The 20353-nt window shown below is 50.8% G+C and overlaps 1 protein-coding gene across 27 annotated transcripts in view; it reads right to left on the bottom strand.

Annotated features, from left to right (window-relative positions):
• The window catches only part of CHFR (checkpoint with forkhead and ring finger domains), a 69452-nt gene that overhangs the window by 17897 nt on the left and 31202 nt on the right, over positions 1-20353 (bottom strand). For 4 of the 27 annotated variants that reach the window (XM_063593787.1, XM_063593788.1, XM_055096435.1 and 1 more), the window contains exons 3-8: positions 19335-19434; positions 13058-13167; positions 11464-11523; positions 10538-10717; positions 2895-3062; positions 495-654 (exon numbers count right to left, since the gene is read on the bottom strand). In XM_063593787.1, coding sequence (XP_063449857.1) covers positions 495-654; positions 2895-3062; positions 10538-10717; positions 11464-11523; positions 13058-13167; positions 19335-19434 — 778 coding nt within the window. Of the gene's footprint in view, positions 1-494; positions 655-2894; positions 3063-10537; positions 10754-11463; positions 11524-13057; positions 13168-17202; positions 17400-19334; positions 19435-20353 lie in introns of those variants that run through there. The other 23 variants (XM_063593783.1, XM_063593785.1, XM_055096431.2 and 20 more) reach the window with 9 other exon arrangements.

Below are 20353 nucleotides of genomic sequence, written 5' to 3' on the forward strand. Positions count from 1 at the left end.
ACCCTGTCTCTATTAAAAAATACAAAAAAATTAGCCGGGCATGGTGGCACACGCCTGCAGTCCCAGCTGCTCAGGAAGCTGAGGTAGGAGAATCGTCTGAACCCGGGAGGCTGAGGTTGTAGTGAGCCAAGACTGTGCCACTGCACTCCAGCCTGGTGACAGAGCGAGACTCCATCTAAAAAAAAAAAAAAGGAATAAAAAATATTTAGAACATTAAAAAAAAAAAAAAAAGCCAGGCATAGTGGTGTGCACCTGTAGTCCCAGCAACTCAGAAGGCTGAGGTCAGAGAACCGCTCGATCCTGGGAGGGAGAGGTTGCAGTGGGCTGAGAAAGCTCTACCCACTCCACCCACTCTTATCTGGGTGACAGAGTAACCTCAGCAGATGCCAGGCCAAACAGGACCTGCAGGCTTGTTTCATGCCCAGCCCTGCCCCACACTGGACGAAGAACCTGCAGTGCCATGTTCCGTGAGCCAAGGGTGAACACAGTCGCACCTCACGCAGTCGTGCAGCAGGTCCTGGCAGATGATGCATGTCAGCGTCTCCTCCATCTTGTCTGGCTTCCCAGCCGCTGCTCTGACGTCCTCGTGGACGGTTTGGGCATTTCTACATGGTTGTGCGACCAACAACTGCCCGTTCAGGTCAAGGTCCCCATCTACAGGAGAAAGGGATGTGTTCTGTCGTAACCAAGAAGGAAATACACGCAGGTTCAGGTCAAGGTCCCCGTCCACAGGAGAAAGGGATGTGTTCTAACTGTCGTAACCGAGAAGGAAATACATGCAGTCTTTTTTTTTTCGAGACAGAGTCTCGCTCTGTCGCCCAGGCTGGAGTGCAGTGGCGTGATCTCGGCTCACTGCAAGCTCCGCCTCCCAGGTTCATGCCATTCTCCTTCCTCAGCCTCCTGAGTAGCTGGGACTACAGGTGCCCACCACCACGCCCGGCTAATTTTGTGTATTTTTAGTAGAGACAGGGTTTCACCGTGTTAGCCAGGATGGTCTCAATCTCCTGACCTCGTGATCCACCCGCCTCGGCCTCCCAAAGTACTAGGGTAACAGGTGTGAGCTACCGCGCCCCACCCTCTTCTGGTGTTTTTATTTTTCTATAATGCTCAGATGTTGGTAATCAATTAATTTTTATTTTTAATTAAAGAAACTGTACACAATTTAAAAAGCCAAGTATTTAGAAGAAGCCAGGTGCAATGGCTCACAACTGTAATCCCAGCACTTTGGGAGGCTGAGGTGGGCAGATCGCTTGAGCCCAGGAGTTCAAGACCAGTCTGGGCAATATAATGAAACCCCATCTCTAAAAAAATGGGAAAAAAAATTAGCCGGCTATGGTAGCGTGCACCTGTGGTCTCAGCTACTCAGAAGGCTGAGGTGGGAGGACAGTCTGAGCCCAAGAGGTGGAGGCTGCAGTGAGCCAAGACTGCACCACGGCGCTCTGGCCTAGGTGACAAAGCAAGATCCTGTCTCTTAAAAAAATGTATACATAATATATTTAGAAGAAAACAAAGGCAGTCACCCTCCGTCTCAGCCGCTCCTCACCCAATTTCCCTCCTCGGAGGAAAACTATTTTCATGTCTTTGAGCTGTTTCTTCTGGTATTTACCTCTGTGTTTCTAAGTTATCATGGTACATTTGATTTATCAATTTTAGACATCATTCCTGACATCTATTAAGGTAGAGAAAAACTCTGACCTGAGACACCCCTGCCAACATTACATTAACAGATTACATTAGTTCATGATACTGTATTTGTATTATTATGCTTATGCAAGTATTCACTGCTGAGCCAAGTAGTTTACTAGATTAAGTTGTGTGACTTACACAATTTTTCATGTTTGCTAGAATTAAAATTTCCTCATTCCTGTGCTTATTTTTCCTGTGTAACTGTTGCTGACTCTTTCCACACCTTCCCCATGCCGATCAACCCCACGTGTCAGATAACCTAATTTCTTTCCCTGGGGACCCCTCCTAGAACCTTCCTGTCACAGTGCCCCAGTGGCTGGCTGCTCTCTAGACTGCCATACAGCAATCCTTCTACCATAACATTCCCAAATGTTTTCTAATAATCTTAACTTTGGCTTTCAAAGTGCAGACTTCTCCCTAAATCATCTTCAATGTGAAGATTTAAGCTACATTTTTAGAAATTATTGTCCTACCAGGACAGAGGGCTTTCTTTTTGATTTTCTTTTTTTTGAGATGGAGTTTTGCTCTTGTTGCCCCGGCTGCAGTGCAATGGCACAGTCTTGGCTCACTGCAACCTCCACCTGCCGGGTTCAAGCAATTCTCCTGCCTCAGCCTTCCAAGTAGCTGGGATTACAGGCATGCACCACCACACCCAGCTAATTTTTGCATTTTTAGTAGAGACGGAGTTTCACCATGTTGGCCAGGCTGGTCTTGAACTCCTGACCTCAGATGATCCGTCCACCTTGGCCTCCCAAAGTGCTGAGATTATAGGCGGGAGCCACGGTGTCAGGCTTGATTTTTATTTTTAGAGATAAAGTCTTGCTCTGTCGCCTAGGCTGGTCTCGAACGCCTGACCTCAAGTGATTCTCCTGCCTTGGCCTCCCAGTGTTAGGATTACGGATATGAACTACTGCACCTGGCCAGTAAGGAGGATTTTGAGATTAATTCTGCAATTCAGAAGGCACTATTTCCAGACCAAGAGAACAGCCTGTAGCAAATCACAGTTCTATCTGGATTATGCAAACCGCAAAAAAAACAGGCCCAGGTTTTCTGAATGAAAATGCCGGAGGTGTTACAGGCATCAACCTGAGGCAGGGTCCACATGCCCCTGCAGGAAGCAATGCCCCACAGCACGGAGCATGGCAGCGGCCCCCGCATGCCCCAGGAGCACACGAGAGGACTGAGGACACACACAACCAGACACTAACCTCCTCTCATTTTCTTCTTCACGGGCTCCAAATCCTCCTGATCCTGGGGTTCCAACGACGAAAAGGACGCAGTCTTTCTGTCTGGGAGAGCTGAGGCAAAGCTGGAGACTTCATCACTTGCCACAGAGGGACCACTTCCTTTAGGGGAGATGCCACCACCCCCAGACCCTGTGAGAGGAATCAAACAAGATAGGTGCTGATCCATCCAGCTCAGGAGAGAACCATGCCTGTAAGGTGTCACTGACTGGAGCCCAGTGCAGCTGGCAGCCTGAGATGTTGTAGTTTAGGAATGACAAGTGGCTTACGAGGAGTGTGTGCTCACTCAACTCACATCTTAACTCTATTTGTGCCTATCTCTACGAGGGGTGGAGCTGGGGGCAAGGAGCCCATTTGCAGAGAAACAAATGCAGAGATGTCTGTGACCAGGCTTAGCCCTCGAGCACCGAGTCTAACGCAGGGCAAACCCACATACCCGTGGTCATATGATGCACACTGTGTCATAAACTTGTTACAACAGAGCTTTGGGCCGGGTGCGGTGGCTCACACCCGTAATCCCAGCACTTTGGGAGGCCGAAGCAAGTGGATCACCTGAGGTCAGGAGGTCAAGACCAGCCTGGCCAACATGGTGAAACCCCATCTCTACTAAAAATACAAAAAAATTAGACAGGCGTGGTGGCGAGCGCATGTAGTCCTAGCTACTCAAGAGGCTGAGGCAGAAAAATTGCTTGAACCCGGGAGGCGGAGGTTGCAGTGAGCCAAGATTGTGCCACTGCACTCCAGCCTGGGCAACAAGAGCGAAACTCCCTCTGGGGAAAAAAAAATAAAAATAAAAAATAGAAGTCTGAGGCTGGGCATGGGGCTCACGCCTGTAATCACAATACTTTGGGAGGCCAAGGTGGGAGGATCACTTGATCCCAGGAGTTTTAGACCAGCCTGGGCAACACAGCAAGACCCCATCTCTACAAAAAATACAAAAAAGAAAAAAAAAATTAACTAGGCGTGACAGTACGAGCATATGGTCCCAGCTACTCAGGAGGCTGAGGTGGGTGGATCACTTGAGCCCAGGAGTTCGAGGCTACAGTGAGCCATGACCATATCACTCTCCCAACCTGCACAACAGAGCAAGACCTCATTTTTTTTTTTTTTTTGAGACGGACTCTTGCTCTTTTGCCCAGGCTGGAGTGCAGTGGCTCACTGCAAGCTCCGCCTCCTGGGTTGACGCCATTCTCCTGCCTCAGCCTCCCAAGTAGCTGGGACTACAGGTGCCCGCCACCACGCCCAGCTAATTTTTTGTATTTTTAGTAGAGACAGGGTTTCACCGTGTTAGCCAGGATGGTCTCGATCTCCTGACCTCGTGATCCACCCACCTCGGCCTCCCAAAGTGCTGGGATTACAGGCCTGAGCCACCACACCCGGCCTGACCTCATTTCTTAAAAAAAAAAAAAAATGCCAGGCGCGGTGGCTCATGCCTGTAATCCCAGAACTTCAGGAGGCCAAGGTGGGTGGATCATCTGAGGTCAGGAGTTCGAGACCAGCCTGACCAACATAGTGAAACCCCATTTCTACTAAAAATACAAAATTGGCCGGGTGTGGTGGCACATGCCTGTAACCCAGCTACTTGGGAGGCTGAGGCAGGAGAATTGCTTGAACCCAGGAGGCGGAGTTGCAGTGAACGAAGTTCGCGCCATTGTACTCCAGCCTGGGCAGTAAGAGCAAAATTCCGTCTCAAAAAAACAAAGTAAAACAAAACAAACAAACAAAAAAAACAGAAGTCTGTGTAAAGCACAGATGCTCCAGTGGAGGGATGCATAGCTTCCAACGGGTGGAGATGGTGCTGCGTGTGAACTATTTTACAAGAGGTGTGATAACGGGAAGGATACAGCACAGTGACTTGTAGGGAGAGCGCTACCTCCACGAGCAAGAAGCCAGAGTCATAACGACAGGAATGACCTTGGCAGAAAAACAGGCAGACTTTCTAATCACCTCTATCTTTTTTTTGAGACAGGGTCTCACTCTTCACCCAGGCTGGAATGCAGTGGCGAGATCTTCATTCACTGCAACCTCTGCCTCCTGGGCTAAAGCGATCCTTCCACCTCTGCCTCCTGAGTATCTGGGACTACAGGTGTGCACCACCACGCCCAGCTAAATTGTTTTTTGTATTTTTGGTAGAGACAGGGTCTTGCCATTTTACCCAGGCTGGTCTCAAACTCTTGAGCCCAAACAATCCACCCACCTTGGCCTCCCCAAGTGCTGGAATTACAGGTGTGAATAAGGATTACAGGTGTGAATACGGATTACAGGTGCGAATAACCTATATCTTACTAAAGACTTAGTTTATCATATTACAGCATAATACATATCTAGCTTACAGTATTCAAATGTAAGTGTTATTATTTGAAAAAAAAAACAAGAAACTGGCTTACAGCAGCTGAAAGAAAACAGAATAGTTTTGGGGACAAACCACCTCATATACGAACAGAAGGAAAGAGACAGCCTGTGGGCCGGCCCCCAGCCGGCACCCACTCACACCATCATCTCCAGCGCCCCGTGCTCAGCCAACGTGGAGAGGAGCACCATCTTACCACTTACAGAATGTACCTGGCACACTGCCTCACATTTAGTAGCTGCTCAATAAGCAGTAACTATACTTATTTTGTTAGTATGCATACACTTAGGCATACAGATAGAAGAATTTTTATTTTTTATTATTTTTATTTTCTTTTTGAGACAGAGTCTTGTGCTGTCACCCAGGCTGGAGTGCAGTGGCAGGATCTTGGCTCACTGCAACCTCCACCTCCTGGGTTCAAGAGATTCTCATGCCTCAGCCTCCCGAGTAGCTGGGATTACAGGCGCCCACAACCACACTTGGCTAATTTTTGTATTTTTAGTAGAGATGGCGTTTTGCCATGTTGGCCAGGCTGGTCTTGAACTCCCGACCTCAGGCGATCCACCCACCCGGCCTCCCAAAGTGCTGGGATTACAGGCGTAAGCCACCACACCAGGCCAGAAGAATTTTTTTTTTAATTACATAAGTAATATATAAATACGCTGCCCTTTTTAAGTAGAACATTATCAAAAAATTATGCAAACCGTATTACCCAGACTACACACTGTGCTATGCACATTGGTGGATAGGAACAGGAAACAACTTTACTGGTGAAGTTTGTTTTCTTTACAGGCCAGAGCTGTTTTGTGTTTCATTTCTGAAGAGGGTCTAGTAGCCACAAAATGCACATGGGACTTGGCCCTAGGGACATGGTATAGTTTATCTAGGCAGACAGTTCAAAATCTGCAGTCAATCCAAAATACTAGTAACCCTGCGTCCTGTCTGTGCTTGCTGCACTTGAAACGCTGTGGGCCACGCTGGAGCGGCTGGAACGCCACCTCTATTCCTCTGGGGCTGTCCCTGCACGGGGAGAGTCAGTGCATGCTGGATCTAGCTGTGAAGAGCCAGCACACATCCCAGCTGTGCCCAAGGGTAGGTTTTAAGGAAGCTGGAAGATACGATGAAGGGTACACAGCCCAAGAGAGCTGGTAAAACTTCAACATTCAGGTGGCTATTCAAATCTGGCATGTTTTCTTTTCTTTTTTTTTTTTGAGACCTGGTCTGTCGCCCAGGCTGGAGTGCAGTGACGCGGTATCGGCTCACTGCAACCTCCGCCTCCCAGCCTCAGGTGATCCTCCTCTCTCAGGTAAAACTCCTGTCTCAGCTTCCCGAGTAGCTGGGACTACAGGCGCCTGCCACCATGCCTGGATAATTTTTGTATTTTCAGTAGAGACGGGGTTTCACCATGTTGGCCAGGCAGGTCTCAAGCTCCTGACCTCAAGTGATTTGCCTGTCTTGGCTTCCCAAAGTGCTGGGATTACAGGTCTTTTTTTTTTTTTGAGATGGGCTCTGGCTTTGTTGCCAAGGCTGGAGTGCAGTGGTGCAATCTCAGCACATTGTAACCTCCGCCTCCCAGGCTCAGGCAATCCTCCCTCCTCAGCCTTCCAAGTAGCTGGGATTACAGGCATGCACCACCACACCCGGCTAATTTTTGTATTTTTTATATTGTATTTTTTGTAAAGATACGGTTTCACCATGTTGCCCAAACTGGTCTTGAACTCCTGGGCTCAAGGGATCTGCCCACCTTAGCCTCCCAAAGTGCTGGGATTACAGGCGTGAGCCACTGTGCCCAGTGCTGAGATGCTTTCATCTTGAAGTGTTATTTTCTTTCACTCATAAATTTAAGGTTATGATGTTAAAACAAAGGTAAATCAAAGAGGCTCTGAGAAGCCGGGGTTGTGTTTAGTCTATAGGAGACAGGCTAGTAGAAACTTGTCTGTCATGGGTTTGGTCTCCGCTGTTCCTCTTATCTCCAGAAATAACAGGTGGAAACTACATAGCACTCACTCTCCACAGTCTTGCCTGCAACTTAGTGTCCCCAATTAGCACCTGAGAAGTCCTCCCAGGTGAGTCCCGAAATCACATCAGAATGTTACAACACACCAGAATGTGACAACACACCGGAATGTTAACACACCGGAATGTTACAACACACCAAATGTTACAACACACTGGAATGTTACAACACACCAACACACCGGAATGTTGGAATGTTACAACACACCGGAACACCACACCAGAATGTTACAACACACCCTGGAACGTTACAACACACCGGGAATGTTACAACACACCAGAATGTTACAACACAGCATGTAACACCAAATGTTACAACACACGGGAACGTTACAGCACACCGGAAGGTTACAACACACCGGAATGTTACAACACACCAGAAAGTTACAACACATCGTGTAACACCAAATGTTACAACACACTGGAACGTTACAACACACCGGAAGGTTACAACACACCGGGATTGTTACAACACACCGGAATGTTACAACACACCAGAATGTTACAGGAATGTTACAACACACCAGAATGTTACAGGAATGTTACAACACACCAGAATGTTACAACACATTGGAATGTTACAGGAATGTTACAACACATCTGGATGTTACTCTTCAGATGGCTGGGATGTCATCCATCAGACTGAGGTATGCTTTTAGAACACTCTGCTCCTGGTGACCAGCCTGGCCAACAACGTCTCTACTAAAAACACAAAAATTTTCTGGGCGTGGTGGTGGTGCGCGCCTGTGACCCCAGCTACTCAGGAGGCTGAGGCAGGGGAATCACTTGAACCCGGGAGGCAGAGGTTGCAGTGAGCCGAGATTGCGCCACTGCGCTCCAGCCTGGGCAACAGAGCAAGACTCTGTCTCAAAAAAACAGAAAATAAAGAGCACTCTGCTGCTGAGGAGCTGGGCTCATCCAAAGGAGCCTCTGAAGAAGGAAGGGGCGGATGCAACAAGGCCTCAAGGACATCAACGAACAGGAGAGGTGTGGCTGCCCGTGCGAAGACAGAGCAACGGCATACGACGGAGTAAAAACCACATCAACAGAAGTGGAAACAGGCCCAGAGAGCGTGAGAGGTTTCTGGTTTCAAGAAGGCACACTGAGTCCCTGCACCCGATGCCTCTCCTTCCCCAAATCCCACTGGAATACACAGAGAGACATAAAAACAAGGAGTGTCCTGTAGCAGAGCAGCCAGGCTGGCCCATGAGACAGAGGGAGCAGTCTTCTGGGAGACATGGCTCTTGCTGCTGCGGATCAGCCAACAGATCCGTGGAAAGCAAAGGTCCCTTCTCCGGAGGCTTCCTGGTGCCTGCCATGAATGTGTCAGTGATGTCCAGAGCTCTGGCAGCCACTGTGAAACCTCGAGGCAAAAACCTAAGCAAAAACAGCAGCGTGGAGTGCACAGAAGGCCCTGGTGACCTCAGGAGTAGCTGAGCTGAGCGGGCATTTCTGGACTTTTTATCAGGGAACCAGCTTTCCTGTCAGATCGAAACACAGCCTAATCTGAGATTCAGAGGCTCTTCTGTTCATAGGAATCTGCAGACTGCTATGGAATGTAAGAACGCGAGAGCCAAGCACTCCAGGACTAAGAATGAGCCCAGACGACACGAAGAAAGCCGTGAGACTTCACTGAAGAACAGGAAGAGCTTAACAAACAAGGAGAAACACCATTTTCCTGGGCTCTGTAAAACTGTCAATTCTCCCCAAATCAAAAATCTCAAAAAGATTTTTCTATTAAACTGGAAAAGCTAATTCAAAACATAATCTAGAATAGAGAATAGCTAAGAAAATAAAATAATAATATGTATAGCGCGATCCAATTTAGAGAATCCATATGTACACATCCTCCACGTGACAAACCCTAAAAGAAAACAGAAAACATTCCCGTCACGCTGCACCCAGATGGAATTTCTTCCCAATGACCATGGAAGAGGTAGGAGTCATGCCGTAAGGAACAGCATCTGCAAAACTAGTTTTAAATAACATCCTCTTCTGGATGAACTCTGAAAACACCACACTAAGTGAAAGAGCCCAGTCACGGCCGGGCGCGGCAGCTCACGCCTGTAATCCCAGCACTTTGGGAGGCCGATCGGACGGATCACGAGGTCAGGAGATCGAGACCATCCTGGCTAACACGGTGAAACTCCGTCTCTACTAAAAATACAAAAAATTAGCCAGGCGTGGTGACGGGTGCCTGTAGTCCCAGCTACTCAGAGGCTGAGGCAGGAGAATGGCGTGGGAGGCGGAGCTTGCAGTGAGCCGAGATCACACCACTGCACTCCAGCCTGGGCGACAGAGCGAGACTCCATCTCAAAACAAACAAACAAACAAAAAACAAAAAAAAATTAGCCAGTCGTGGTTGCAGGCACCTGTAGTCCCAGCTACTCGGGAGGCTGAGGCAGGAAAATGGCGTGAACCTGGGAGGCGGAGCTTGCAGTGAGCCGAGATCGCACCACTGCACTCCAGCCTGAGCGACAGAGCGAGACTCCGTCTCAACAACAACAAAAAAGAGCACGCATGATTCCATGTCTGTGAAGTGTCTAGAACAGAAAAATCCAGAGGCCGAAAGCACACGCAGCTGCCAGGGGCTGGGGGGAGGGGACATGGGGAGTGACTACTGGTGGGGTCGAGGGGAAGGGGATATGGGGAGTGACTGCTGGTGGGGCCGAGGGGAAGGGGACATGGGGAGTCACTGCTGGTGGGGCCGAGGGGAAGGGGACATGGGGAGTGACTGCTGATGGGGCCGAGGGGAAGGGGACATGGGGAGTGACTGCTGGTGGGGCCGAGGGGAAGGGGACATGGGGAGTGACTGCTGATGGGGCCGAGGGGAAGGGGACATGGGGAGTCACTGCTGGTGGGGCCGAGGGGAAGGGGACATGTGGAGTCACTGCTGGTGGGCACCGGTTTCCTTTTGATGTCAATGAGGGGTGATGGTCCCACACCTTGTGATGTACTAAAATCCACTGAAATGTACACTTCGGCTGGATGACTTTTATGGTATGCGAATTATAGTCTCAATGAAACTGCAAAATACACCATGGTACTAGAGTCCCTGATCTTCACTTCTCTTGGGAAGTGAAGGGAACAACACACTCAATATTGACTCCTACAGAAATCTCACTACTGAGAACCTCATGCCAGTCCTCAGTCGCTTATCTGCCTCTGTAACAACACAGGTAAAGAGTAGTGAACAAAAACCATGCAACCAGCACCAAGACCTCATGAGATGTGACCTCACCACAACTGGAGGAACGCTCTCGCCCTGCAGGAGAAGGCTCCGTGGAAGAGGCCGAGGCTGTGGGGAAGAGGTCTGACGTCGACGTTGATGGCTGTGGTTCCTCAAAGCACACCTGAGTGGCGGGCGATGACGGAGGGACCCGGGGATCGGCCCCTCGCCCTGCACCTGCACCTGAGGTATCTTTGGTCCCATGGAACACATTTTCCTTGTTAGCTTCTGTAACCCAAAAGGAGCAGAAGCAGCACACATCCAGGGCTCAAGCAGACACTCTAGGGATTGAAATGCTCTTAAGAACGCAACAGCCCCAAGGCCAGGCACGGTGGTGCAGGCCTGTAATCCCAGCACTTTGGGAAGTCGAGGCAGGTGTATCTCCTGAGGTCAGGAGTTCGAGACCAGCCTGACCAACATGGTGAAACCCCGTCTCTACTAAAAATATAAAAATTAGCCAGGCGTGCCGGGCGCGGTGGCTCATACCTGTAATCCCAGCACTTTGGGAGGCTGAGGCGGGTAGATCACGAGGTCAGGAGATCGAGGCCAACCTGGCTAACACAGTGAAACCCCATCTCCACTAAAAATACAAAAAATTAGCTGGGCATGGTAGCGACTGCCTGTAGTCCCAGCTACTCGGGAGGCTGAGGCAGGAGAATGGCATGAACCCGGGAGGTGGAGGTTGCAGTGAGCCGAGATCGTGCCACTGCACTCCAGGCTGAGCAACAAGAGCAAAACTCTGTCTCAAAAAAAAAAAAAAAAAAAATGGGAGACTGAAGCAGGGGAATTGCTTGAACCCAGGAAGCGGAGGCTGCAGTGAGCTGAGATCATGCCACTGCACTCCGGCCTGGGCAACAGAGCGAGACTCCATCTCAAAACACAAAAGGAATGCTATAGCTCCTAACATGCACCCACTTCTTTGCTACACTCTTACTTACCAAAGGATTCTTGTGTCATGCCTTGCTTTTCACTTAAAGATTCATAGAGGTATGCCACGTCTAAAAGAAAATCAATCAAATCAGAAAAGTGGTGGCCCCTGTGCAAACTGAGAACTCATTTTTCTCTTCTGTTCTCCAGTCCATTTGTTTTTGTTGATTATTTTGACTCATCAGCTAATAACAAATTCATCAGTTTAAGAGATTTCAAAACAAGTAATCTAAAACATCTCTACCAACACAAAAGAAATAAGCCTCGGGAAAAAATGGCATCAGGAGGCAGAAGAAGGTGAAGAATCTATGCCTCGCTTATAATTTCAAACTACACAAAGGAGCAGATACAAGATCCTTCCGTGTGGCCAGGGGCTGGTTAAGTTTATGCTGAAGATGCCTAAGACATATTTGCCCCATTCTCCCTCACCACTGTGGTCTTTAGGTATTTCAGGGGTGGCCAGGTGTAGTGGCTCTTGCCTGTAATCCCAGCACTCTGGGAGGCTGAGGCGGGTGGATTACCTGAGGTCCCAAGTTCGAGACCAGCCTGGCCAACATGGCGAAACCCTGTCTGTACTAAAAATACAAAAATTAGCCGGGTGTGGTGGTGTGCACCTGTAATCCCAGCTACCTGGAAGGCTGAGGCAGGAGAATCGCTTGAAACCAGGAGGTGGAGGTTGCAGTGAGCTGAGATCACGCCATTGCACTCCAGCCTCGGCAACAGAGCAGAGTGAGACTCTGTCTCTTATTTATTTAAAAAATTAAATAAATAAGTATTGGCCAGGTGCAGTGGCTCATGCCTGTAATCCCAGCACTTTGGAAGGTTGAGGTGGGTGGATCACCTGAGGTCGGGAGTTTGAGACCAGCCTGTCCAGCATGGCAAAGCCCCGTCTCTACTAAAAATACAAAAATGAGCCGGGCGTGGTGGTGGGCACCTATAATCCCAGCTACTCGGGAGGCTGAGGCAGGAGAATTGCTTGAACCCGGCAGGTGGAGATTGCGGTGAGCTGAGATTGCGCCATTACACTTCAGCCTGGGCAACAAGAGCGAAACTCCATCTCAAAAAAAAAAAAGTATTTCAGGGGTGACCTTCGAAGGACTCCCATAACTTTCCTTGTCCTATACCGTTCTTCCACAAAACAAAAACGGGACTTCTGGAGCTGAAAAAACTTACTGGAATCCAGTCTAACCTTTGATGTTTCTTGTAAGGTCTCCAAAAGCAGAACCATCAATGGCCTCCAGACCCTTGGTCCTAGGTTTTATTCCCCATAACTCAAGTTCTTCTCCTGTAGAACCCAAACCATCCCCATCAGTTTCTCCTTGGCTGCCATTTTGGGATTGGCTGCTCATGGCCACAGTGGTATTCCTGAGGAATGGCTGGGCTCAGGCTGCAAAGTCAACACTCCCACTCAACAGACACTATTCACGGCAGGAACCCATGTGAGCAAGAAATGGGGTGTAGCCAGGAGGAACGTTCCTATGGGAAGGGATGTAGCCAGGAGGAACGTTCCTATGGGAAGGGATGTAGCCAGGAGGAACGTTCAGAGCGCGCCCTCACGTGCAGCCCCGTGCGGGTCTGACCCCGGCAAGCCTTCCTCTCTCTTACTGTGTTCCGGTTCATTCTTCCTGTACACCAAGTAGATGACATCCCCAGTCTGTAAAGGGCATGTCTGCTTCTTAACAACCTTCAGCTTGTTAATCACTGTTCCACTGGTGCTGTAAAAAAACAAAAACACAATTTATTCTACTTAAAATAACTTGGAGTTACAAGATTTTTTTTCTAGCACCATTAGCAAGCAGCTCGATATGACCACTCTGGAAATACTCATAGGAACAGTGTAAATACGTAACGATGCACACATCCATGCACCCCTCACCATTCTCTCGAGAAATGGCTCGCCCACTTCTCCCTGACTGACAGCCTAACCAGCAACCACACCTGCTCACGTGCTTGGCAGCTCTGTGCTGCAGGGCTGGGTTCTCTCCCCGTTTGCCTCCTAGTGGACCCGGAGGCCTCGTCTGCAGCGTGGTGCTTCCACCTCCAGCCTCCCCTGAGCTGGACTTGCGCTATCCACAGTTCTGTTCCTTGCAGCCATCACAACCCCGGTGAACTCATGCCTCCAATGAGTACTGATCCCTCCCAAGAGACTGGCTCTGGGCAGAAGCGGACTAAATGCTGGGCCGTCAGCTGCAGGACATGGCCCTGCACTCAGAGCTTGTGGTCTGGCTGCCAAGCCCCTTGAGGTACTCTGCCCAGGGAGAGGCCAATACAGATGCTGCTGACCCAGGGACAGACAGGAGGAGGCTAAGTTGATGGGGCAGGAAGTGCCTCCTGGGGACTTCTGAGCAGAGACCTGACAGCAAATCAGGTGTTGGTCAGGTGACCAAGGTCCAAGAGCACAGCATACCCGACACACAAAACGGCAACCGGGCAAAACGACTGAAACCACACATGCCTCAGCTCTGCAGCTTCACTCCCGAGGCCCCAGCAGTGGACAGAATTCACATCCGAGTGACCACCACGGTTTGCTGAGGGATGGGAGTGGCAAACGATTTCCATAAACAGAGGGTAAACAGTGTAGGTTTTGTGGTCACCACTGCCACTACTCAGCTCTGCCGTCTGTAGCAGGAAAGCAAATGCAGACAGTAAGCAAATGAACTGCCACGGCCGTCTCCCCGTAAAACCTCCGAAACCAGGCAGTGGCTGTGTGTGTCTGAGTTCTGCTGTTACAACACAAAGCTGACCCTGGAAGATGCGGTTTTGAGCTGTGCAGATGCACTTATACACGGGTTTTTTTCAATGAGAGGGAATGAATCCCACACATATGCTGGACTGACTTTCTGTGTCCTCCTGCTCCACAGGGCTGGCTACGGGGCTGGAGTGCACACGGACTTGGGTGCATGCAGGGGTGCTGGAGCTGGACTGACTTTCTGTGTCCTCCTGCTCCGCAGGGCTGGTTACGGGGCTGGAGTGCGCACGGACTTGGGTGCATGCAGGGGCGCTGGAGCTGGACTGACTTTCCGTGTCCTCCTGCTCCACAGGGCTGGCTACGGGGCTGGAGGGTGCACGGACTTGGGTGCATGCAGGGGGCTGGAGCCAATCCCCCCAGATGCCGAGGGGCGACTGCAGTCATCGCTCATCCTCCTGTTCTTTCCAAACAAAAATCTGATTATTTCACTCCTCCGCTTACACCCCTTTGATGACTCCTCACTGCTCTCAGGCTAAAGCCCAAGCTCCCTTGTGTGACTTTGCCGCTCACCACACGCTCCGACCACACGGCCCTGCTTATGCTCAGGGGCCCCTACACACGTGGTTCCTTCTGCCTGAGCACCCCTCCCCTCCAGCCCACCTCTGCCAAGGAACGTGGCACCTCTGGAACCTGGAAAAGGCAGAGAACAAATTCTCCCCTGGAGCCTCCAGAAGAAACCAGCCCTGTTCAGACCTGGATTTTAGCCCCATTAGACCCATATTGGACTCTGGACCTCCATAACTATAGTAAGACAGCAAATTTGTGTTTTTTAAATCCATTAAGCTTGTGGTAAATTACAATAGCCATAAGAAAGTACCACCACCATGCAGTCAGCACAGGGAAGCCATGCCCTGAAGCAGGCGGGACGGCCCAGGACCAGCACCCAGCGTGGGGAAGCCAGGCCCTGGAACAGGTAGAAAGGCCCAGGACCAGCACCCAGCGTGGGGAAGCCAGGTCCTGATGTAGGCGGGAAGGCCCAGGACCAGCACCCAGCACAGGGAAACCAGGCCCTGGAACAGGTGGGAAGGCCCAGGACCATCACCCAGCGCGGGGAAGCCAGGCCCTGGAATAAGCGGGACTGCCCAGGACCAGCACCCAGCGCGGGGAAGCCAGGCCCTGATGTAGGCGGGAAAGCCCAGGACCAGCACCCAGCGCGGGGAAGCCAGGCCCTGGAACAGGCGGGACTGCCCAGGACCAGCACCCAGCACGGGGAAGCCAGGCCCTGGAACAGGTGGGACTGCCCAGGACCAGCACCCAGCGCGGGGAAGCCAGGCCCTGATGTAGGCGGGAAAGCCCAGGACCAGCACCCAGCATGGGGAAGCCAGGCCCTGGAACAGGCGGGACTACCCAGGACCAGCACCCAGCGCGGGGAAGCCAGGCCCCGGAACAGGCAGAACTGCCCAGGACCAGCACCCAGTGCAGGGAAGCCAGGTCCTGGAACAGGTGGGACTGCCCAGGATCAGCACCCAGCGCGGGGAAGCCAGGCCCTGATGTAGGCGGGAAAGCCCAGGACCAGCACCCAGCATGGGGAAGCCAGGCCCTGGAACAGGCGGGACTACCCAGGACCAGCACCCAGCGCGGGGAAGCCAGGCCCCGGAACAGGCGGGACTGCCCAGGACCAGCACCCAGTGAAGGGAAGCCAGGCCCTGGAACAGGTGGGACTGCCCAGGATCAGCACCCAGCGCGGGGAAGCCAGGCCCTGATATAGGCGGGAAAGCCCAGGACCAGCACCCAGCGCGGGGAAGCCAGGCCCTGATGTAGGCGGGAAAGCCCAGGACCAGCACCCAGCGTGGGGAAGCCAGGCCCTGAAGCAGGCAGGACAGCTCGGGACCAGCACCCAGCGCGGGGAAGCCAGGCCCTGATGTAGGCGGGAAAGCCCAGGACCAGCACCCAGCATGGGGAAGCCAGGCCCTGAAGCAGGCGGGACAGCTCGGGACCAGCACCCAGCGCGGGGAAGCCAGGCCCTGATGTAGGCGGGAAAGCCCAGGACCAGCACCCAGCGCGGGGAAGCCAGGCCCTGATGTAGGCGGGAAAGCCCAGGACCAGCACCCAGCGTGGGGAAGCCAGGCCCTGGAACAGGCGGGACTACCCAGGACCAGCACCCAGCGCGGGGAAGCCAGGCCCTGATGTAGGCGGGAAAGCCCAGGACCAGCACCCAACGTGGGGAAGCCAGGCCCTGGAACAGGCGGGACTACCCAGGACCAGCACCCAGCGCGGGGAAGCCAGGCCCTGATGTAGGCGGGAAAGCCCAGGACCAGCACCCAGCGTGGGGAAGCCAGGCCCTGGAACAGGCGGGACTACCCAGGACCAGCACCCAGTGCAGGGAAGCCAGGCCCTGGAACAGGTGGGACTGCCCAGGACCAGCACCCAGCAAGGGGAAGCCAGGCCCTGATGTAGGCGGGAAAGCCCAGGACCAGCACCCAGCGTGGGGAAGCCAGGCCCTGGAACAGGCGGGACTACCCAGGACCAGCACCCAGTGCAGGGAAGCCAGGCCCTGGAACAGGTGGGACTGCCCAGGACCAGCACCCAGCACGGGGAAGCCAGGCCCTGATGTAGGCGGGAAAGCCCAGGACCAGCACCCAGCATGGGGAAGCCAGGCCCTGAAGCAGGCGGGAGAGCTCGGGACCAGCACCCAGCGTGGGGAAGCCAGGCCCTGAAGCAGGCAGGACAGCTCGGGACCAGCACCCTGCCTTTCCCATTGTGCCAAGAAATAGAGAACTTAATCTGATACCTATTAGACTAGGAAAAGGAGCATCAGTTCTTCCTATTAAAACCTACTTCCTAGTCTTCTATCCCTGAAACTATCAGTTACCAAAGAATCTCACAGAGCCTGATCTTTACCAAACAAAAGAAATCCTGCGGTGAGAACAGCACACTCTCAACATACTGCTAGAAGACCACCTGCCACTTGCAGCAGATTTAAAAGACGCACATTCTGGCCGGGTGTGGGGGCTCACACTTGCAATCCCAGCACTTGGGGAGGCTGAGGCAGGTGGATCACCTGAGGCCAGGAGTTCAAGTCCAGCCTGGCTAGCATTGTGAAACCCCATCTGAGCTGGGCGTGGCGGCGGGCACCTGTAATCCCAGCTACTCGGGAGGCTGAGGCAGGAGAATCGCTTGAACCCGGGTGGCGGAGGTTGCAGTGAGCCGAGATCGCACCAACAGCACTTCAGCCTGAGCCACAGAGCGAGACTCCGTCTCAAAAAAGAGAAAAAAAGGAATAGGCACATTCTGAGTAACACTGACACAGACTTCCCTTCCGAGAAATCATCCCAAGAAAATAGACATGAAGGCAGAGTTTGGGAAAGAGTCACTGCAGTGTTATTTATAGTAAGAAAAAGTCAAAACAATAAATGTCCACCAATAAGGGAAGTGACAAAGAAACTATCCTAAGATAATGAAAAGATGAGCTGGATGTAGATGCAGTGACATGTGAAGCGCTCCATAAAACACCATAAGTGAAAAAAGCTGGCCGGGTGCGGTGGCTCACGCCTGTAATCCCAGCACTTTGGGAGGCTGAGGCAGGCAGATCACCTGAGATCAGGAGTTCGAGACCAGCCTGGCCAACATGGTGAAATCCCGTCTCTACTAAAAACACAAAAAAATAGCCGGGCTTGGTAGTGTGTGCCTACAATGCCAGCTACTCGGGAGGCTGGGGCAGGAGAATGGCTGGAACCTGGGAGTCGGAGGTCGCAGTGAGCCGAGATCGTACCACTGCACTTCAGCCTGCAACACAGCGAAACTCCATCTCAAAAAAAAAAAAAGAAAGAAAGAAAAAAGCTGACGCTACAACAGTATGTGTAGTGTGATTGCATTTATGCAAAATATATATACCAACATACGCATTTTTAACGTATGAATAGGATTTTGGAAAGCTTTCCACTTTCCAAGTTTAATATCCCTAAGCTGAATGTCCCTAATCAGAAATGTGAAATCCAAAACTTTTTGAGCACCAACAAGACACTCAAAAAAATACTCACTGGAACATTTCAGAATTTTGAATCAGACATGCTCAACTGGTAAGTATAATGAAAATATTCTAAAATCTGAAGCAATCCAAAATCTAAACAGTCTAGTTTCAATCATTTCAGATACTCAATCTGTACTTCAGTTGTACAAGAACGAGAATTTATTAGTTTTAAAAAATGATTTTTTGATTTGAGAGAAAGAAATCAAACTTGAATAGGCTTGCAAGAACCAAAAATTACCAGCATCTTTTAAGTCTTATTTCTGAGACATACTTAATTTGAATACATTCAAGAAGGGTCATAGACACCAAAGTGTCACTAAGCGTCCCATCCTGGAAACCAGGAAATACATCTTCTAATACCTTGGGAGCCTAATTAACTACAGTCATGCCCCAGATAATAAACTTTTGTTTCGTTTTGTTTTGAGATGGAGTTTCACTCGTTTCCGAGGCTGGAGTGCAGTGCTGCCATCTCAGCTTACCACAATCTCCGACTCCCGGGTTCAAGTGATTCTCCTGTCTCAGCCTCCCAAGTAGCTGGGATTACAGGCGCATGCCACAACGCCCGGCTAATTTTTATATTTTTAATAGAGACAGGGTTTCTCCATGTTGGCCAGGCTGGGCTTGAGCTCCTGACCTCAGGTGATCCAACTGCCTCAGCCTCCCAAAGTGCTGGGATTACAGGTGTGAGCCACCGCGCCCGGGCTGATAATAATGTTTTTTTCAACAGACGCATATACGATAGGAGTCCCACAAGATTAAAATATCATATTTTTACTGCACCTGTTCTGTGTTTAGATAAATACTCTTACCATTGTGTTACAACTGTCTATAGCATTCAGTACAGTAGCACGGTGTATAGGTTGATAGCCTAGGAGCAATGGGCTATACCATATAGCCTAGGTATGTAGTAGGCTACACCATCTAGGTTTGTTTAAGTATACTCCATGAGGTTTGCAAGATGATCAAATTGTCTGACACATTTCTCAGACTGGATCCCTGTTGCTAAGGGACACATGACTGTGCTGTTATAAAAATGAGCCGCTGTTATCACACTAAAGACAGCATTTCTTCTCCTCCTCAGCCGTGGCACACAGCACAGAGCACGAAGTCAGGCTTCTTAAGCTACGAGAAGAAACACCAAAAGAAGCTCAGAACATACTCACCTGGTATCTTCCAGTGTCACCTGACCTGATTTTTCATCCACTACAATTCTACAGTGATCTCCAGAGACCAGTTTATTGCTGGGGAAGGAAAGGTCGCAACCTAAAAAAGAGAGGGTGGGACAACACGGGATATGATCGTGGTAACTGTGAACACTACTGCACTTTGTTTACCAAAGTATGTGGTTCCAACTCAGGATCCCCATTGTACATATGTAAAAAAAACACTTGACCAAGAAAGACATAAAGAAATTTTTTTTTTTTTCTTGAGACGGAGTCTCGCTCTGTCGCCCAGGCTGGAGTGCAGTGGCACCATCTCGGCTCACTGCAAGCTCCGCCTCCCAGGTTCACACCATTCTCCTGCCTCAGCCTCCAGAGTAGCTGGCACTGCAGGCGCCCGCCATCACGCCTGGCTAATTTTTTGTGTTTTTAGTAGAGACGGGGTTTCACCATGTTAGCCAGGATGGTCTCGATCTTTTGACCTCATGATCTGCCCACCTTGGCCTCCCAAAGTGCTGAGATTACAGGCGTGAGCCACCACGCCCGGCCCATCCTGAACCTTTCTGAATCCCCACCCTCTCAAAGACACCCATCAATACCTCCAGTTACACACAGCCTCTTGAATGGCAATTTTACAGCCGGGCGCAGTGGCTCATACTTGTAAACCCAGCACTTTGAGAAGCTGAGGTGAATGGATCACGAGGTCAGGAGTTCGAGACCAGCCTGGCCAACACAGTGAAACCCCATATCTACTAAAAATACAAAAATTAGCTGGGCATGGTGGCGGTTGCCTGTAATCCCAGCTACTTGGGAGGCTGAGGCAGGAGAATCGCATGAACCCAGGAGGCAGAGGTTGCAGTGAGCTGAGATCGCACCACTGCACTCCAGCCTTGGCGACAGAGCTAGACTCCAACTGGAAATTAAAAAAAAAAAAAAGCAATTTTACAACATGCTTGCATACACAGCTAACCTGATGAGTATTATTAGAACTTTAAAAAAACTCAGGGGGTTGGCTAGGTCCA

Source organism: Pan paniscus, chromosome 10 (genome assembly GCF_029289425.2).
Source record: "Pan paniscus chromosome 10, NHGRI_mPanPan1-v2.0_pri, whole genome shotgun sequence".
Taxonomy (NCBI): Eukaryota; Metazoa; Chordata; class Mammalia; order Primates; family Hominidae; genus Pan; species Pan paniscus.